This window comes from Hyperolius riggenbachi, chromosome 12 (assembly GCF_040937935.1).
Source record: "Hyperolius riggenbachi isolate aHypRig1 chromosome 12, aHypRig1.pri, whole genome shotgun sequence".
NCBI lineage: Eukaryota > Metazoa > Chordata > Amphibia > Anura > Hyperoliidae > Hyperolius > Hyperolius riggenbachi.
Genome location: NC_090657.1, coordinates 67844316 through 67863479, shown reverse-complemented (window position 1 = coordinate 67863479; position 19164 = coordinate 67844316). Strand labels below are relative to the sequence as shown.

At 41.1% G+C, this 19164-nt stretch overlaps 1 protein-coding gene across 6 annotated transcripts in view; it reads left to right on the top strand.

The window, feature by feature from the left end:
* RALY (RALY heterogeneous nuclear ribonucleoprotein) overlaps positions 1–16896 on the top strand; it is a 226402-nt gene extending 209506 nt beyond the window's left edge. For all 6 annotated transcript variants that reach the window (XM_068262268.1, XM_068262269.1, XM_068262267.1 and 3 more), the window contains 4 exons: positions 2667–2827; positions 6278–6391; positions 7616–7764; positions 13523–16896. In XM_068262268.1, coding sequence (XP_068118369.1) covers positions 2667–2827; positions 6278–6391; positions 7616–7764; positions 13523–13534 — 436 coding nt within the window. In that variant the 3' untranslated portion in view covers positions 13535–16896. The remainder of the gene's footprint in view (positions 1–2666; positions 2828–6277; positions 6392–7615; positions 7765–13522) is intronic.
* The last annotated feature ends 2268 nt before the right edge of the window (positions 16897–19164 follow it).

Sequence of the window (19164 nt, the reverse complement as noted above, 5' to 3'; positions counted from 1 at the left end):
ATAAAGCACCAACATATTCCATGGCACCGTACAGAGTAGGAAACAAGCATGGGGTACATTAATATGATGATGCACAAAAAAAAGTATACAAAAATATCAACATTGGTACATAATAAAGAATTGGTCTACATAGTATTTACAGCAAATGTAACATGATTATCAAAAATGTATAGCAAATTACAAGTAGTGATGATTGGCTAATTGATTAGCTAATTACGATTGCCCTGAAATTTTGCGTTCATTTTTGCAAATACGCCCATAGGTAATTACGATTTGAACATTCAGTTGATTTCGTATTAGTCCATTCGTAATTATGGTAATTTTCACATAATTTCTTGCTGATTTTAGTGGTTAATAGCAAAGCCCTCGTACATCCTATTGTTACCTTGTAGTTTTTGAGAAAATCGATTTTAAAAATGCAAAGAAAAAATTTAAACTCAGAAAAATGACAGTTTGTAAACCATTTTTCCTTTGCATTTTTAAAATAGATTTTCTTAAAAACTACAAGGTCTTTTTGAGACATGATGAGAAAAATGTGTGTATGTACAGTCCCAAGAAGTGTTGATGTTTTCAAATTGTTCGAATTTGAAACCTCATTCTGAATTCTTCGGGACCAGAACCTGAATCTTTAGTCAGGCAGAGGATATTAACACACATTGGGGCTGATTCACAAATCTTTATTGAATTTTCTCACCTTACTTATTAACTCACAATTCATCTCTCATTAAAAGACTTTATCTCTCCTTATTTGAATTAACTCATGATTTATCTCTCCTCATCTGTTTATCTCATGCATTAGCTCTCCTTACAGTTAAAGCGGATCCGAGATGAAAAACTAACTATAACAAGTAACTTGTCTATATATCTTATCTAAAGTTTAGATAGTTTACACAACACATCTAGCTGCAAACAGCTTTAATAGAATATGATTATTTCTTTCTGTGATACAATGACAGCAGCCATGTTGTTTGTAAACATTACACAGAGGCAAGCTTATCTGCATCTTGAGCAAAAAACCTAATCCCCCCTCCTCCTCCTCCCTCCTCCCCTCTGCCTCTGAAATCTCTGGCTAGTAATACCTCTCCCTCCTCCTGCCCAGACTGAGCTCCCATGAGCCCTTGCTACTGTCTGAAAGTGCCTTGGCTCTCTGAAAACCGGTGGGCGTGGCTTGTTTAGTTTATAGGAAATTACAGTATTAAAACAAAAACAAAAAAGTATTTGGCTTGAAGAATGCCCTATAAACAATATGAAAGGAACCCAATTATGCAATGTGTAAAAGTTCATCTCGGATTCACTTTAAGGTGAAAAATAAGTAAGCTTTGTGAAGTAACCCCATTGTCACCACCTTGAATGCTACCTACTATTTGGTACTCTTTCAATTGCAGAAGGCTGAAAAGTCATCTTAAATTAAAGATGAAAAATGGTCTTCAAGGTTAAAACTTAGGCGAAAAGGTGAATTGAATTAAGGCTTATGTGTTTCAGCCTGCAATATTCACAGAAATATAAGTCTGTGCTTTCCCACATGCAGTCCAGGGAGTAGGGATGATGCAATGAAGGGTTCAGTCAGAAGCAGCTGCAACCACAGAGCCTAAAAACTGCTTCATGGAATTCAGTGCTTCTGATCAGAATACAGGGTTTTTAGTTACAGAAACCTAATTTTATACAAATAAAACAGCAACTGAGCACATGCCTGGGGATGGATCCCTATGCAATTGTAAAACAATTTAAGGTTTGATCAGAATTAGATTTCACTGTACCCATTGTTTATGTATCAAATTGTAAAAAAATGTATGATATGCTGTCCACTTATTTAATCATCTGCCTGTGGTAATTTTCTACTGTCACTATTGTGTTATTTAATTTTTATTGCTTGTGAAAGTACAGTGGATTTTTGTTTTTTAAATGCTTAGCACACATCTGATGTATGTATTGGCCCATTATCAGTTGAAATAAATAGACAAGCATGTGGCAAATCCAGTCAGACTTCAGTCAAATATCTGATCTGCGTGCTTGTTTGGGGTCTATGGCTATTGAGGTGGCCATACGGTACTCGACTTGATGGCCGTTCGACCATCCGACTCGATCACTATTATCGAATCAGATGAAAGTCAGAGCTGCCAAAAGCATGCCCGATTGACGATGCAACCAATTTTAGGCCAAAATTGGTCACATGTTTCGATCAGTCATGCTGCAAGATGTCGTACTGCCGTCGTCGATCAAGTGCATGGCAGTAATTGCGAGCGATTGCGGGATGAGCAAAGAATGCGACAAAACTTCCGCGCTGTTCCCCATAAAGTATAAATGTTCCCCCCATGTGAGCATTTATACATTACCTGTCCTAATTTAGTTAATTTCACTTTTAACTACACTTTAAGGCTGGTTTTTTTTTTTTGTCATTTAGTAGGAATGTCTTGTTCCTGTTTTTGATTGATGTGTCCAGCATAAGTGGGTGTGCTATTCTTATGTATTTTCACCGCTCAGCTACTGTGTTATTGTGCATTTTGATCTTTACCCTTTTGACGTTTTGTTTGTTGATATTTCTGATTACCTGTTTTGTTTTGTTTTCTCTTGGATTTAACTTAATTAAACTTTGTGTAGAAAAAAAACATGAAAAGTTTTAAGGAATATTCCAGTTAACTGAACTGTGCTTCTCTCATTCTGAACAGGCTGTTTGAGTACCGTGGAAGAGTGTCACCGGCTCCTCGGGCAGTTCCTGTAAAACGTCCACGGGTGACAGTCCCTCTCGTACGACGAGTGAAGTCAACTATTCCAGTCAAGCTACTGGCCAGATCAGCAGCCATCACAGGAAATGCAGCCAAATTAAGATGTAAGTGTGCATAGAAGCAAAACCCTATTCTTGATGCCCATCTTAAAACTTGCCGTCTGTGTAGTTTCTAAAGAAGAACTGTATACAAGGATTGAACCTACCTCATCCCAGTCAGTATCTGAAACCCCTTTTCCCACAAGAAATCTTTACCTTTTTCTTGAATGCATCATAAGGGGTATTTGTTTGGCTGATATTGTGGTGAAACTCCTCCCACGGTGTGATGTCATGACCATGTTCTTGATAGTTTCCTGTCTGTGAACCTTGTTGCATTGTGGGAAATAACAGCTGTTTCCAACTGCCAAGCAACCAGTATCTCCCTCTGTGCATAAGGTGTAAAAAAATGTTTTAGCCTATCACATTGTTAGGGGGTGTGGTTATAGATAATAGCAGTTGGTGCTGTCTGTTTTTTATCATGTCTGCCAGTAGTAAAGATGATGACGTGCAGGCTGGTTGTGGATTAAGCAATATGAATAAATTACATGGTGAATATGAATCATTTCTTGATCTCTCTATTTTTAACTTCTCACTTTGCGATGTATTGATTTCTTTTTTTTTCCTCTTTTCGTTAAAGTTCCTCTTTAACATTTGCACATTTTCAAAAATTGCTGTATGTTTCAATAAGAAATATTTTGGATTTTCAGTACTTAAAAAAATTGTTTAGAAAATCAGCTTCTTACATATTCTACCACTTTTAAGCCTGCAGTGATGCTGCAACTAGTCTCTACACTGAGAATCTATGAGGGCGTGTCAAAAACTGAAGAATAATTACCCAGCTAGCTCATGGTGATCCAGAACCACTAGGGAAGAATAGGAGACTAAAAGAGACCAAAAAGCATAGCCAGCAAGGCTGAATTTATATTTTGTGTGCCTCTAGGCCAAGTATGTTGGGGCTCCCCTTTTATGTGCAGCCGCACCCCTTCCATTCCACGTGCAGCCTCCTCTTTCATGTTTAACATCCACATAGTGCAGTCCCTCTCTTTCATGAACAGCTTCCTTGGGCATCAATTTCCATTTTTCATGAGTTGCCCTTCATTTTCAGCCTCCTCTTTTATATGTAGCAAACCCTCTTTCATGTTCAGATGCTCCCTTGGGCTGCAGCCACCTAAGGCCCGGGCCTTTGTGGCATTTCCAAAAATCCAGTGCAGATAGCCAGGGCCATTTCTGGCCATCTTGGCTCTCAAGGCAGCTGTTGCTTGTCCCCCCCCCCCCCCCTCGATAAAAAGCCTGCAAGCAAGCAGGCTTACCTGAAGTTGTTTGCATGGTTTATACCTCATGGAGTGCAGTTAAACATCTGAAGAGACCACCAGCAATATCCTCTTTGTTAAGGCACCCAGTTTTTAAAATATGCCTTAACACAGAAAGTCCACTGAATCAAAGCTATATCAAAGTTTCTCTCACAAGCCTGATTCCAAACTCACCTTTTGTTTGTACAGCAGAAACTCCTTTCTATAGAAAATCACCCCTTCCAGAGTTCAGAACTATTGCACGTGCGCAGTCCGCTCCGGCCCACGTGGAGGTGACTGACAGCGCCGCTCGCGCAGGCGCAGCACAGGCCGACCTGGAGGTCGCCCTGACGTCATCGCCGGGGATCGGGACGGGGCTGCGGCGAACGGCTGCGGGGAGAGCTGCGGCGAGGGACATGCTGGGAGCTTGGGGCTGGAGGAAGCCCCCGGTAAGTAGCACTTATTTTATTAAGTTTTCCCTGATGACTCCTTTAAGTATATCAATAGGAGACAAACACAGTGATTTTTGAGAAGTGAAATTAAGTTTATTGGATTTACAGAAAGTGTGCAATAATTGTTTAAATAAAATTGGGCAGGTGCATAAATTTGGGCACCACAAAAAAGAAATGAAATCAATATTTAGTATATCCTACTTTTGCAGAAATTACAGCCTCAAAACGCTTCCTGTAGGTTCCAATGAGAATCTGGATTCTGGTTGAAGTTATTTTGGACTATTCCTCTTTACAAAACATCTCTAGTTCATTCAGGTTTGATGGCTTCCAAGCATGGCCAGCTCTCTTTAACTCACACCACAGATTTTCAATAATATTCAGGTCTGGGGACTGAGATGGTCAATCCAGAACGTTGTACTTGTTCCTCTGCATGAATGCCTTAGTGGATTTTGAACAGTGTTTAGGGTTGTTGTCTTGGTGAAAGATCAAGCCCCAGCGCAGATTCAGCTTTGTCACTGATTCCTGGACATTGGTCTCCAGAATCTGCTGAAACTGAGTGGAATCCATGCGTACCTCAACTTTGCCAAGATTCCCAGTCCCTGCACTGGCCACACAGCCCCACAGCATGATGGAACCACCACCATATTTTACTGTAGATAGCAGGTGTTTTTCTTGGAATGCTGTGTTGTTTTTCCTCCATGCAAAACGCCCCTTATTATGCCCAAATAACTCAATTTTAGTTTCAGCAGTCCAAAGCACCTTATTCCAAAATGAAGCTGGCTTGTCCAAATGAGCTTTAGCATACCTCAAGCATCTCTGTTTGTGCTGTGGGCAAAGAAAAGGCTTCCTCTGCATCACTCTCGCATACAGCATCTCCTTGTGTAAAGTGCGCCGAATGGTTGAACGATGCACAGTGACTCCATCTGCAGCAAGATGATGTAGGTCTTTGGTGCTGGTCTGTGGGTTGACTCTGACTGTTATCACCATTCGTCGCTTCTGTCTATCCGAAATTTTTCTTGGTCTTCCACTTCGAGCCTTAACTTGAACTGAGCCTGTGGTCTTCCATTTCCTCAATATGTTTCTAACTGTGGAAACAGAGAGCTGAAATCTCTGAGACAGCTTTCTGTATCCTTCCCCTAAACCATGATTGTAAACAATCTTTGTCTTCAGGTCATTTGAGAGTTGTTTTGAGACCAACATGTTGATACTCTTCAGAGAAAATTAAAAGAGGAGGGAAACTTACAATTAACCCCCCTAAATACTCTTTCTCATAATTGGATGAATCTGTGTATGTAGGTCAGGGGTCACTGAGCTTACCAAGCCAATTTGAGTTCCTCCAATAATTAGTTCTAAAGCTTTTGCAATCAATAAAAGGACAAAAGTGCCCAAATGTATACACCTGCCTAATTTTGTTTAAACAATTATTGCACACTTTATGTAAAATTCATTAAACTTCATTTCTCTTCTCATATATCACTGTGTGTGTCTCCTATATAACATATTTAACTGACATTTTTTTATTGTAACAACCACGGATTTATACAGGAAAATCATGACGATTAACAAGGTTGCCCAAACTTTTGCATCCCACTGTAACTCATAGTTTAGGTCTCCTTATCTATTTATCTCATTCATTATCTCTCTGCACTTGTTTATCTCATGCATTAGCACTCCTCACAGTTAGGGTGAAAAATAAGTAACATTTGTGAATGAACACAAAAGTCTGTTAAATGTCAATAGTAATCTAAACATGTGCTGTCTATTTTCTTTTGTAGTACGAACCAATGAGATTCAGACCATCAAATCAGAGCTCACACAGATCAAAACCAACATTGATGCTCTACTAGGAAGACTGGAGCAGATAACAGATGAACAGAAGCCAATCACAGGTTAGTGTATGTAGTGTAGAATTAAAATACATGAACCATTGACCTTTTTCTATCTCTCCCCTGCCCTCAGAAGTTGTATTCTGCCAGTAAAACTTTTTGGGCTGTAATTTGCTTATCAGTGAGGCTTACTATATTTCTGATCAAGGAAAGCAAACCAATAGAATCGCATAAGATCCCACGAGACCCAAAACAAAAAGGGTTGGCAAGTGTCAGACTTTTGGTAAATGTAGATTGTTATACATGGAAAAAGTGAACTATGAGAAATTTATGATGGAGGTAAGGGTTAGAGCTATGACGATATGATGATCCAGAATGTGATGACATGACTATGTTTGAATAAATATAGATTTTATTTTTTTATTTTTTGTTCAGAATAAGTGTACATGATTGTTCATGAAAAAATAAGACATCCCCTGAAAAAAAAGCTCTAATGTACCTTTTGGGGGGAAATATGGTAGGTGTTGTCAGCCTCCAAGAGGGAAGGGAAAAGATACAAAATATACCCTCCAACCACCGCCAAGGAGGGTGTCAGTAGTTTGAGGTAGGAGGCGCCAACATATACTGTATAAAAAACTGTTAAAAAATGGAGGAGGGGTGGTTGTTTACCTCCCCCAAAGAAACAAGCATATCATTTAAAAAGTTTATTTTGACACACAGGACAACGCATTTCACTTGACAAACCTACTTCTTCAGGTCATATATTAGTGTCTACACATGCTTGAATCATCATGTCACTTCAGGTGCCCTTTAATTTGCTTCCCCAGGCCTGTGGCAGGAAGACTGAGTAGTGAGTTCTATGCTGTCTCTGCAGTTCCCATCCCAGTTTATTTCAACTCCATTTGCAAACTTTTTGGGCCGTCCTTAACAACAGTCCAGCTTTTTAAATGAGACTTCTGAACAGAAAACTCATGTGGCAGTCAGTTCGGAGAACAATTTCTTGGTCTGCCTAAGTGTGAAGAAGCTGGCTTGTCCTGTGAAATATGTTGCCCTGTGTGAAAATTCGTTTTTTTAAATGATATGCCTGTTACTTTGGAGGAGGTACGTAACCACCCCTCCTCGATTTTTAAACTGTTTTTAAGGTTTTTATATATATGTTGGCACGTCCTTCCTCAAACTAAACATACTGTCTATACACTAATGTAAAATTTTTACTACTGAGATTGGAATTTAGTTTCAGTTTCCAGCGATGTGACCATTCTTTGATATCTTCCCCCTTCATGTCAGCCCTAGCATCAAGGAAGAAGTCTGACTGCAGCCGGAGTGAATTCTCACAGGATGACAGCACATCAGAAGCTGGTGACACGGTCACAGATGAGCCTCTGAATGGGGATGATGGAGAGGACCTGGCACAGGATGACTGCACAGATGACCTGGTATGAAACATATGTTTGCTTTTCTTCTACTCGATCAAGGTGCCTTCAGCCACACCAGCTAAGAGCAGGACTGCGGAACTCGTGCAGAGGACAGTCCTGATGATGAACCCAAGTGCTTGTCTATAAACTCGCTACAGTTATCATTCCAGGCTGTGGCCTGATAAACCCATAGCTTTCAAATGCCCTTTTTTTCAGAGGAACAATCCCTCTTTGGGAATCAAATCTAGGGATGGTCGGAAATAAAAACTTCCAATTCCAACAAAATTACACATTCCAAGAAGAACTTTTCTAATTTCTGCAAAATTCTACGTAAATTGGAATTTCCGATTTCCGCAGAATGTTATTTTTGTTTCAAGTTAGTTGACTGTAAAAAAGAAAACAAATGTGTGGCTGTACGATATTATGCGCAATCCTCCAATTGGCAATTGGCAAACTCGGTACACTTCTGCATTCTCTGATTCGCACAATACGTCCAAGTCTTTAGCCTAAAAATTCTGCAGTATTTAGATTACCGCAGAAAAATACTGATTCACTGATTGGTCCAATAATTCCGAGTCTTGTGATTAACCTAAAATTTCAGATTCTTGGTAATGCGGTATTGCGCGTTATTACATTTTCTGCATACCGATTTTCGCATACCTATTTCCACCGTGGACTATTTCCAATGGGAATTTGAATGCCGTGGAATTTGGAACCTCGTCCCTAGTCAAATCCTTCTGTTCAAAAGCATATAAAATGGTCACCAAGCAAAACTATCATGGGACCTCCATCACACCCACCACATTGTGGCCAGTAATTTTAATCCACCTCAGGCAAAACTGTCATGGGGCCCCCTGCACTGCGTTATCCTATTTATCTCTCCAACTCCATAGCAACAGAACGCACCACTAGTATGCAGGCTCGCAATGTGTATTTATGGAACGTAGCCCCAAACTGTCGCCCAAGCGATTGAGCCCTGGTCCCTTGTTCATGTGCAAGAGGTAACAGGACACTTGGGTGCCCACTAGCGGTGGAAGTTTGGGCACCACCATAGGTGCCCATTGAAATAGCTGTATTGAGGGGGTGCCCAAATGACCCCTCAATGCCACTATTTCAATGGGCACCTATGGTAGTGCCCAACAAAAATTACTTTTTTGATTTTTTTTTGTAGCAATCGGTGGCCGGGGGGAGAGTGGTAGTTAAGGTTAGACGTGGGGCTTGGTGGTTAAGGTTAGGCGTGGGGGTGGTGTTTAAGGTTAGGCATGGGGTGTGGGTGGTTAAGGTTAGGCATTGGGGGTGGTTAAGGTTAGGCATGGGGGGGTTAAGGTTAGGTGTGGGGGGTTGGTTCAAGTTAGACCAGGTAAAGTAGGGTGTTTGTGAGGAGGGAGAATTAGGGTTAGTCATCAGGAAGGGTGTCTGCGTGGGGGGTAGGGGGGTGGTTTGTGTTAGGCATCAGGGGGGTGAGTTCTGTGTGAGAGTAGGGTTAGGTTATCGATATTCTACTATTGACTTTGCTGGCGCCATTTTATTAAGTATTCTGTGTAAGATGCTTTAGTATGTAAAGTGTGCGTGTAAAACAGCGATATTCCACATGGTTCGTAACCGAGACTGGGAAATGAGGAGTTTCTAGGCAGTCTATACTCTACAAAAGATAATACTGATTCCAGACCTGCAAAGAAGTGCAATTTTACTTTTATGCTCTATCCAATGAAATCTTATGAAATTAGGTTTTAAAAAAAAATACGGTTTCAAGTCCTGGTGACACCCAGTATTTCCGTGCGAACACAAGGTGTCACTAGGAGAGGAAGTAACAACCTGACAGAGATCCTCCCTGTGAATACTGTCCACAGATTATGTAGGTAAGCTCTGCTACTACATGGAAGTGGTAATATGGACCAATCATTAGCCAGTGAAAGTTGGATATGTGCGCCAGGCATTACTCTCTGTCCATTTTGGAGGGATGACCCCACTTCTTGTCTCACCACGACAAAAAGTTCAAAAGTTCCCGTCAAAAATCAACACAGACTGATAACAAATCTGAAAGTTTCTAACCTTTCCTTCATGCTTTCCAAAATCAAAATTCAGGTTTTGCTTGACGTAGGGCTTCAGAAGAAAGATGACGGCCATAAAAGCGTGTACTAATTGTAAATAACAGGAAAGCTACAATTACTTGCTAAAAGCCTGTTTTCTTCCATTAAAACCAATAATACTCATTTTCCTCCAAATGTAATTATTTACGACGAAAACTCATTATGGGCTGTTCATCTCGGAACAAAGAAGACTCATTTTGCAGAAGATGGGGGCTTTATTTTTGTCAGACCTGAAAAGTGAAGAGTGTTTTGCAGTATTGGATACCCTTGTAATGAAGAAAACATGGATGTTTTTGTAGTTAATTGGCTCACAAAAATAGCGCAAATTAGATTCTGTTATTCTGTGGTAATTGCCGGTACCACTTCAGTGGAGCAGTAAGTAACAATCCCGCCTTTCAGCAATGAGTCCCATGCTTATATCTCGGCTATCTACGTTGCGTTTGTATGTTCTCACCATGTTTGTATGGGTTTTCTCCAGGCACTCCAATTCCTTCCCACATCCCAGAAACATAATGACAAATTAAAAGGAACCCGAGGTGAGAGACTTATGGAGGGCAGACATGTGAATTTCCTTTTAAACAATACCAGTTGCCTGGCAATCCTGCTCATCCTTCTGGTCAGCAGTGTCTGGATCACATACCTGAAACAAGCATGCATCTAATCTTATCAGATTTTTGTCAGAAACATCTGATCTGCATGCTTTCTTCAGGGTCTATGGATAAAAGTATTAAGGGCAGCCATACGATCCCTCTCTGATTAGATTCGATCAGAGAGGGATCTATCTGTTGGTCGGATCTGATGGCAAATCGACCAGTGTATGGCTACCTTTAGAGGCAGAGGATAAGTAGGACAGCCAGCCAATGTGTATTGTTTAAAAGGAAATAAATATGACAGCTTCCATAAGTCTCTCTTGGGTTCCCTTTAATGGATTCCACCGAGAATTGGTCATAGACTGTGGTAGGGATATTATACTATAGGTGGCCACACTCGATACAATTTTTTATATTTCTTTTCAATTTAAGAATTACAATCATTTTTTTTCTTCTATTTATTAGTCTTTGTATTAGAAAAACAAAACAATAGGGATACAGTACATATACTTACTTTGAAATAATGCAGTAACTACAAACACTTTTTCTGATTGATTGTGACATTTTAAAAATATGTGCTCAAAAAAATGATTGAAAGCTTTGAAATAATCGCTTGGGTCTGTAAATGTAAGACATTGACAATCTATCCAACACAAATCAATTTTTATAAAAACTGATCGGGAAAATCAACTACTCCAGATCGACTTATATTGAAAAAAAAACGGGAAACATAAAAAATAGTTTTATTACAAACCACATCGATTCACAAAGACAGATGACAGAACAATAAAATAATCACAGTTCTTTTTACAAATGTTTACAATATCAGTAGCATAAATATGAACATATCCATGTATTAGAAATCCCCATACTTCCAAAATTATTAGGGAGAGAAACAAGGGGAAAGGGGAGAATGTATATAAATATTACACCTCCCAAATATTAAGGCATATATTGTATTCTAATCATGCAGTCTAATCAGTTTAGAATACTTTCGTGAACCTCTTAACAGTATCGTTCAGTTCTTCAGGAGCAAATCCTGAATTTCCTAGACATGAGCTTGCGTCATGGGCATGATGGACCATACGTTTTACATGAAATGACAAGATATTTCCCAAAAGGAGGAGGGAGGGGACACTTAATGGGTTATATAAACACAGAAAGAGGATAATGTAGATATCATGATGGACTATACCTTTTCCATGAATTGGTATTCACAAGATCTCTCCCAGAACACTGAATTAGACATGTGGGGAAAAAAGCAAAATTTGTGTTGATAAGTGTGAACGCTAGCTACTTTAGGGCTCTTGCAGTCTTCCTTCTGCAAAATGCTTCCCGTACCCTGTATCCTGTTTCACAAATAACACAAAAATGCAGGACTGGCTCTTCCATAGGGGGCAAACTGGGCTAGGGCTCCGAGCTGGCTGCCGATACCCTGCCTGCCATCAAGGCCTCCACAATGTGACTCCTGCAGAGTATGTGCAGTGGAGCGCACTCACCAGTCTGGCCGGCGTATTCTTCCTTCATTCTGTGTGCCTCCGCCTTCATACTCACGCTGCATCTCTGCTCTTTGACCCAGCAGCATGGTATGACAGTACACACATGCGGCGGGGTCGCAGGGCAGAGGAGGAAGACAGAGGCTCGTAAAGTGATGGAGGACTATTGCTTGTGCTTCGCACAGCATACTTTGCAGGGGGCCTGAGTTCCCACTCTTCACACTTTGGGAGGGGCTAGGGAGGCTTGCCCAGCGGGAGGTGAGGGAGTCAAGGGAGCCCCATGTAATTTTTGCCCATGGCCCCATTGTAGCTTGCACTGGCCCTGTACAAATGTGTGATTGCATATATCGTAGACATCCAATTTTGACTGGCTATTGACTGGACAATTTCACCACCTCCATGTAGTATAGGAGTCAACAGATTTTGAACCATGAACATTTTATGTAGGCAAGCTCTAATACTAGAAGGAAGTGGTAATATTGGCTAATTAAAATTGTATGTGTGTATGCTCCCTGTGATTCAATTTGCTCAGTTGTGCCTTGAGGCCTCTCGCTCTTCTTTCTATTGTGCTTAGTTTGTAATGCTCTATGATGGGAGTAGTGCACAGTGTTTTATGAGATCTTCAGTTTCCTGGCAACATCTCATAAAGAAATAGCCTCCCTTTCTCAGAGCAGGAGTATACGGAGGACAATCAGGGGGAAGATGTTTGGGCTATTTTGAACCTATAATAACACCGCTGGTGCTAACATAATTTCAAAAGTAGTTTCAATTAACTCTTTAAAAATGATAAACTTGCATTAGCAAACACAACATTCCGTAGCAGCCCTGGTAGACTGATGGCTCATAATAATAATGTGCACCTTTATGGATAATTCATGAAACATTGCTGTGTCAAGCTATGAGAGCCTTTAACAAAATTAATACCGTCTGCACTGTGTTTATGATCAATTAGATGCCATTTTATTGAGCAAAGAACTTTCTTTTTCTTATCGAAAACAATCATATTTCTAAGTGAGAACAAACTTTTGAACAGCAATGTACTGTTAGGCCAGGTTTACACTTATGCTGGATTGGCATATTGTGCGGTCACAGCAGATGTCAAACCACTAGACCAACAGGGAGGCTTTATTGGGAAGGAGGTGGAACCACTAGACCACGAGAGAAGCTTTATTGGGAATTAGGGGAAACCACTAAATCACCAGGAAAGCTGTATTGGGGAGGAACGTGGAAAAAACTACACAAAAGGGACGCAGTATTGGGGGAAGCCCTTGAATACCAGGTTAGCCATATGGGGGAGAAAGTGGGGAAGCTATACAGGCAAGTAAGGGGGGAACCACTAGACACCAGAGAACTGTATAGAGGTGAGAGGGGGGCCCACTATACACCAGGGAAGTCTATAGGGGGGTGCCTCACATGTAAAATTGAGGCATGGCTAAAGGTGTGGAAGAGGCAGGTCTTAGTGTACCTTTTTCTTGGCTCCCAACGTTGGGAGGTATGGATCTGATGTATGTTACAATCTTATCCGCTGTGTCTGTGTTTCAAATGTCTTTTCTACTTCAGTCATTTTATTATCAACTTAACTTTTTTTTGTTTCCCTTTCTAGCTTCATCTGTAGAAGGATGAACCACTGGATCTGTAAATGGACTTTATTCTTGAAGGTTACAATCTGCCTCCACGGGACACCAGAGCATCGATTTTTTGCAGATGTAAAAACACAAATCATTATTTATCATTTTATAACGTGAAGGGACAGTGACCAGCCTGCTGAAGATGAGAGTAATGATCCACTGTCTGGAAACACGAGAGAGATGTGCGATTGGTTGGTAGTAATCACAGAAGCTCCACGATGATGTGGACCTGGCTCACCAGGATGGACTCTGATGTTCATGCGTCTGTAGAACTGAGCACCTTCTGGTTATTGAGATGTTAACGTTCACCAGCCAGGCCTCTGAAGTGGATAAACAGGGTTTCAACAGTGTTTGTCTTTTGTGATGTGTGTGTTACATTGTCTTACTCAGTTGGAAGTAAATTTAAGCCATTTTTTTGAAGGAATTTTAAAAGAACTCCATATGGTGGTGTGGTTGTGAGTCTGTTGATGTAAGGTGTACTTACCCCTTTAACCAACTTCATGAGACATTATCTTTCAAGATCTATGGGTGTGTCTACTCTCACAGACTCACAACTGTGCATTGTGGTCTTAAAGTAGCTTTGAGGTATTTGGTTAACTACCAGGACAAAGTCCAATAGCCCTTCAAAACCCAGAAGTGCACCAGAATGGATACAGAGGGTCCATAATTGCTGCTTTGAAAAGAATAGTTCTTTTTATAGGTGGTCATGGAGGTACGTAGGACTTGAATCAGTGAACTCACATCCACCCCTTCCCAGCATATGGTGATGTGTGGTGTTTCTCTGTAAGGGATGACGCAAGCCAATCAGTTAACCAATATTGACTGGAGATGAACTAATCATTTTCTTGAAATGACTCCTCAAGGACAAGTCACAGGAGAAGCATGTAATTGAACTGCTGGGCCTCTTTTCCACGGGTGGCTGAACTGCTCACTTGGCTGGCCTCAAGTGCCATTTAGCATTTGGCAACACCACATTTGACACATGGCATTACCAGGCAGTAAAAGAAGTCTCATGTCATCTTTGAGGGTGGCAACCACTGTGCTCAGATACCACTTCATGGGGGAGGGGGCTGTCCACTGCCAGTGCACAGCACAAGCAAGCGCCCAGCCGGTGAAGGGGAGAAGTTTACAGGTGGTGAATTCACTGCCGTCAGCTGCCTGTGGAAAAGAGGCCCTAAAGTGGCCACACCCAATACGATAAAAAGATTGTTTCCAAGAAGAAATGTGATCGAATTTCTTATTTTTTTTCTATAACAGTGGTAGAAAATTCGGATCAAATTTTCAGAAAATTGAATAGTGTGGGATAGCTTGTCAATCTCTTGATTTATAGATCCATGCATTTTTTTTCTCTAGAATTTTATTTTTTTTCATAACCGGGGAGAAAACATACAAGTATGTGATACATTAGTCAGCTGTTTCAAAAGTTTCAATCAATCATAAAATTTGATTTGTAATTTTGAATCAAAAAACCTTATAAGGTCTCTTTCAGATGGACGGCTGAACTGTGCACTTGCTTCCTTTGTTAGTTTACATTAGAGGCAGAGGTAAGACATGATCACCACCTGCCAAGCGGAGACTCACAAATGAATCATCTAAATAATTCATTCACATGCTTATCAATAAATTCTCCTTGAAAATACTTTCTGTAGAATAAATTAGTCTTCTCAAGCAACAGCTTTTAAGAAACGAGGACTTGAATGCACAAAAGGATGGTAAACATTGCGTGCGTGGATAGTGCATGCATAGTTTACTGGAAGATACGCAAACTGGGTGACATGCTTAGTCCACTTACGTTTTATATAATCCCAAGTGGCCAGTTTCAGTAAATTGTGAATAAGATTAGGACACACAAGGGACCACAGAAGTTATCTTCTGTTGCCCTTGTCTCTTCACATTTCTTGCAGTTTTCAGTGTCAACCTGTTCAATTGACCATGAACACGGTACTCTCTGTTAGTGGTTGACGTACCATCGCTTAAAATCACAACTTTGGGCATCAATCACAATCCACACACATGCGCCCATGAATAAATAAAGGTAAATTTACAATAGAATTTTTTTTGAGTTACAGAATCATTGGCTACTGCCATCTGGTTAAAAATATTTGCCACTGTGAGTGGGGCATTCACACAGAGAAGAGCTCATTCAGCATATTGAGTGGGTGGGACAGAAACCAAGCTCACTGTGCTTAAGCCAGCCATCTCTTATAGGGTTTTCCCAGAGGAAGTAGAGGGCTCATCTGTAGGTACTTTTTCACTTATGCATCAACAGTTACTGAAGGATTTATTGTACTTGGGAGAGGAGAAGAAAATGGAAGTTTGCTAAAGCTCAGAGGTGAGTGTAGCTAACCACACCTGTGGCACTTAAAGTGTACCAGAGCTGAGGAAAAAAAAAGTTTTATACATACCTGGGACTTCCTCCAGCCCCATGCGCTCGGATCGCTCCCACGCCGCCGTCCTCAGTCTTATCCGTCTTCTGTACCGGGTCCCGTTACTTCCTCCAGTCACAGCCAGTCTGACGCAAGTAAAGTGTGCTATTTACGTATCCCTCCAGAAGCTGCCGGAGAGATACGTAGAAGGCGCACTTCTCTTGCGCAGATTGGCCGCGACTGTAGGAAGACTGGTCTGACTCATGGATACCACCAGGGAGGTTAATTTACATAGTCCTGCATTCACTCCAAATGATTTGCATCTCATTGATCCCTACAAGTCAAGCAGGAGAAAAGGACACATGGCCAGTAATACTATCCTATTTCTTCACATAAACGTTATTGCTAGTATTGATCATTTCTTGGCCACCTTGATGCTGGGTTTGGGGTTTGGGGCCGTATTGGCGATATTTTTGACAGTTTTATCACATGACCCTAAAATATCCAAAAACCAATGTACCAATCCCTGAGAACTTCTTTAATAAATTGCTAACCTGCCGAGAGGCAGGCAAAGAAATATTCCGAACTCATCGCGCATCCTTCATCCATCCCGGCCATTTATCCGATGATCGTCAGTGTCACCTTCACACCAGGGTAGAGCGAACTGTTGTTTGTACATACAAGAGATGTAATTACAGAAAAAAAGAGGATTTTCTATCTTTTTTTAAATACCTTATGTCAATACAGATAAATGTACTGTTAATATTTGGGTCTTCTTCGTAGCGTTGGAAGTGAGTCTATCATAACCATGGGCTGGTGGCGGCACCCAAACTCAGGTGGAGAGTGACCTGGCCACACAGATCTGCGGTATATATACACATGTGCGTACAAATTATATTGTGTCTCCTTTTGGAAAGAGTGTAAAATCTGTGCTATTTGATTCTGTAAATAAACAATCCTGTACAATAAAAGAATTAAGTGGATGCACTAGGATTTTTTTTCTTCCTCTCAGGCCAACAAAATCCCGATTGATGGAAAGGGTGTATCAAAATTAATATTATTCAAGTGGCGAGTTAAAGGGAATTCTGAAGTAAAAATAAACTTATGATATAATGAATTGTATGTGTAGTACAGCTAAGAAATCGAACATCAGTAGCACAGATATAAGTCTTGTATTGTTTCCAGTAGAGGAAGAGTTAAAGGACCTTAGTTGCGAAAATCTTAAAATTTAAATTATATGTAAACATATACAATTAAGAAGTACGTTTCTCCCAGAGTAAAATGAGCCATAAATTACTTTTCTCCTATGTTGTTGTCACTTACAGTAGGTAGGAGAAATGTGACAGAACCGACAGGTTTTGGATTAACCCATCTCGTCATGGGGGGTTCGCAGGGATTTCTTTATTTTCAAAATGCACTTAGTGAATGGCAGTTGCTCTGTCCAACTGCTAAAAAAAAGTGTACGGTGAGCAGGGAGGCTGGTCAGCACCTTTGTATAAATCTTTTTAGAGAGTGTCTTTATAAAGAATAAAGGCCATGCTGAGAATCCCCCATGGAGAGTTGGACTAGCCCAAAACCTGTCGGTAATGTCAGATTTCTACTACTTACTGTAAACGCCAGCAAGATAGGATAGAAGTAATTTATGGCTCATTTTACTCAGGAAGAAACATACTTCTTATTTGTTTGTGTTTTCAATTTCAAGATTTTCGCAAAACAGATCCTCTTTAAGAAACTTCACTTGACTTCACTTCTCTATGCAAAAGTGCTTCTCTGAGCTCTCTGACCCAACTTGGATCGGCTACAATGCTGTTTTCTGAAGTACTTATCTCAACCTGTCTCTCACTCTTTCTTGTTTGTTTAAGAATTTTTGGCTAGGAAGTTCTGCTCTGCTCTGTTTCATCATTTAAAATACAGAGCGTAATTTGTAAACTGCAAATATTAGAGAATGATGCAATGTTATTGAAAAAAAAGCTATGTAGCTGAAAAAAATGAGACACTTTTCTTTGCTACTAATGTTCTAATAATTATCTGTACTACACATACAATTACTTATATCATAAGTTTTTTTTTCGTTTCAGAGTCACTTTAATCAATTCTGAAAGGGCCTTCTCTGGGGAGTGGGTGGAATCAGTGTTGTAGTTTTGGCATCGGTTCTGGGTCTCACCACCATCAGCAGACTGATAGATAGTTATCACAGGAATAGACCAACAAAGCTGATGGGGGAGGCTGTGATAATTAGGGCTAGTGGAAATGTTGATGAGGTGGGGTGCTTGTGAGTATTATCATGCAGGGGCGTAACAACAAAGCATGCGGCCCCCCTACCTAAGTTCTACCGTCCACACAAAGTTGATCACCGTAACCCCCCTCCCCCCATTCATCCCCTTACAAGTTAGGCAAATTGCCTTCCACCTGTAGTGGGCTCCAAGGGGTCTCCCCCCATCTTAACTGTTGTTCCCTGGGGCCTCTGCAGAGTCTTTGGCAGAGTAGAGTCTCACCTGTGCTGGCGGGCAAGTGAGAGGCTACACTGCCAAAGACTCTGCAGGGAGCACAGTTAAGTTGGTAGATGATTAAGATGGAGGGTCAGCAGCCAGCTCGGAGGCACGGGAGAGAAATTTCGCTGCAAAAATGGGCCCCTAATGCCACTTTTTGGTCAGGGTTGTCTGTGGGAGCCTTCTGGGCTAATTTTGCCCTGGAGCCCAAGGGCCCCATTGTTACTTGAACCGGCCTTGCTTCCACCTCCACTAAAATGCCAGAGTAAACTCTCCCCTTAGGATGTGTGGCTAGCACAACTCCCCCCTCCCCCCCCTCATTAAGTGGCTAGTACAATCATGTGACTCCTGCTTTTGACCCCACTGACACAGCCAAACATCAATGGAAAGGGTCTAAATCTTTTAAGATTTTTGTTGGAGTTTACGTTTCCTATCAAATCTAATGTTTAATCTAAGGAAGATATGGAGGACTGTTGAGGTGGAGTAGACTCGTCCGATAGACACCACCTCAGGAGCCACCCCCCCCCCCCCCCCAACATTGCCTAATGTTTTAGCATGTCAGTGCTTTAGTGACATCTGGAGCCCAAGTATTAGAGGAAGGCCCGTATTTACATCACAGGAACCTATAGGCACAGATACCCTGGGCACACTAGACTTCACCCTCCATGAACCTACAAACCCCTGCCGAGCTGCACCACAAGTGTGCTGGCTGGCCCACCTGTCACTTCTCTCTTACTTCCCTTACCCATCATAGGTAGCTAC